The sequence below is a fragment of the Arachis ipaensis genome, chromosome B06, assembly GCF_000816755.2.
Source record: "Arachis ipaensis cultivar K30076 chromosome B06, Araip1.1, whole genome shotgun sequence".
Lineage (NCBI taxonomy): Eukaryota > Viridiplantae > Streptophyta > Magnoliopsida > Fabales > Fabaceae > Arachis > Arachis ipaensis.
In genome coordinates this window covers 133,384,044-133,385,820 of record NC_029790.2, presented here as the reverse complement: position 1 = coordinate 133,385,820, position 1,777 = coordinate 133,384,044, and the positions used below count along the sequence as shown (strand labels likewise).

The window sequence follows — 1,777 nt, the reverse complement described above, 5'->3', positions numbered from 1 at the left end:
AAATGCTTATCAAGGTAAGTGGTCAGCCAATTATAATGTGGAAGAGTCTCTGTCCTCTACCACTAAATTAACAACTTCAATACACTCGTTCTCACTTTATATGAATAATTAAGTACTAATTTGCTATTTGACTTTTGCAGCAATTATAAATTACTTTTTCTAGAACTTTTTATAGCATCAAATTGGCATACTGATAGGAACCGAGATCTAGCAGGAAATAGGGGATTTTATTGATGAATTAGGGATTGTAAATCACAATCCCTAATTGACGTATACTGTTGGGTCTAGCCAACTCGAGAGAATTTTCCTGAACTAACAAACTGAACAGAATTTTCTAACTGACTAAAAACTAACTAATCCCTGGTATTTATAGGCAGCAGCTAGTCCTGCTAAACTAACTTAAAAGGGACCTGTTTCTATCACATATTATTCAGAAGTCTACTGTTTGAATATGATTATGCATAATTGAGAAGATTAAAACATGAATTTACGAAAAAGTCATCTTACAATCATACCTTGTCAGAAGACTAAAACATGCATGAATTTCACTAAATTACTATATGGGTTAAGTGAAATGAGAAGGAAAAAGCTAATTAGATGAAGAAAAGATCATGTGTTGAAAATAGAGGTACAAGTCTAAGACTTTTACGGTTATATACTTACAGCTTTGTCATGGATAACACTCCTTGGAAAACACCAGACGTGCCACCCAGAACAGGAAGTAATGCAAAAAGCAATCCAACAGCACAATCCTTCAAGGAAAATTAATATTACATGACTTAGCAAAAAAATAGTAAATAAAGAACAATATAGGACATGATAACTGATCAAGCAATAACTAATTATGTACCTGCAAAATAAGGGTCCCAATAGTGACTTGTCCATGAAGGGCATTAGTAGTGTTCTTGTCCATCAAAAACTTCAAGACCTGGTAAAAAACACAGGAAAAGGAAACAGGATTGGTTACAGCCTTACAAGGCATGAAGTAAGTGAGTCTGCATCTGAACTTTTAAACATAGGACATTAGATCGGATATGATGTTATACCACTGCTGTTGAAGACATAGAAAGGAAAGCACCAACAAAAACTCCTTCTGAGGCTTTACCACCACATAACTGCAAAATAAAGTCCTATCAGAACTTCAACATTGAGAATGTCATATGGCAAAGTTTACTAACAAAAAACACATTGAAATATAAAATATTGTCTTCCCAGAAACATCTGTAACAGCAACAGCACCAAAAATCAGATTATGTACAATACAATACCTATTAAGAAAGTGACAAAGTGATAATACGGCTTCCTTTTTTATTAAACTACAAAGTTCATACTACTGCCGTGTAGGATCTGCATTTTTAAGAATTAACAGGAAATTTATTTTAATTCTATTTTGTTTCCATCTACTCCCTTGTAATCAAAGTCGAACAAAACAAATCCATACTAGAACCAGGTAACCAATCATCTTGGATCTTGGCAAATAAGGAGGAAAAGTAAACATTTCCCAGAAAGAAAGGTGACATGAATTAGAACTTAGAAACTAATACTTGGTGATCTCTTGCCCCGTCATCATATCTGCCCAGCAGTTTTAAACTAGTAAACTAATCATCCTTGGGATCTGGGGATCTCATGTGGAATTTATGCAAAGCAGAAACCCTTCATTCAATAAAAAAATTAAATTAAAATAATTAAAGTTTGAAACTTCGAGTTCAGTTTTAGAGATCAGTATTTATTTGTACTTAAGGTGTAAAAGGATTGGATCATGCAATAAATAAATGAA

The 1,777-nt window shown here is 33.3% G+C and overlaps 1 protein-coding gene across 4 annotated transcripts in view; it reads right to left on the bottom strand.

Moving 5' to 3' along the window:
- The window catches only part of LOC107605514 (K(+) efflux antiporter 6), a 9,330-nt gene that overhangs the window by 3,829 nt on the left and 3,724 nt on the right, over positions 1-1,777 (bottom strand). For all 4 annotated transcript variants that reach the window (XR_002349498.1, XR_002349496.1, XR_002349497.1 and 1 more), the window contains exons 10-12: positions 1,047-1,115; positions 851-928; positions 664-752 (exon numbers count right to left, since the gene is read on the bottom strand). Coding sequence is in view for 1 of the 4 variants with exons in the window: in XM_016307413.2 (XP_016162899.1) it covers positions 664-752; positions 851-928; positions 1,047-1,115 (236 nt within the window). In the remaining 3 variants the exon portion in view is untranslated. The remainder of the gene's footprint in view (positions 1-663; positions 753-850; positions 929-1,046; positions 1,116-1,777) is intronic.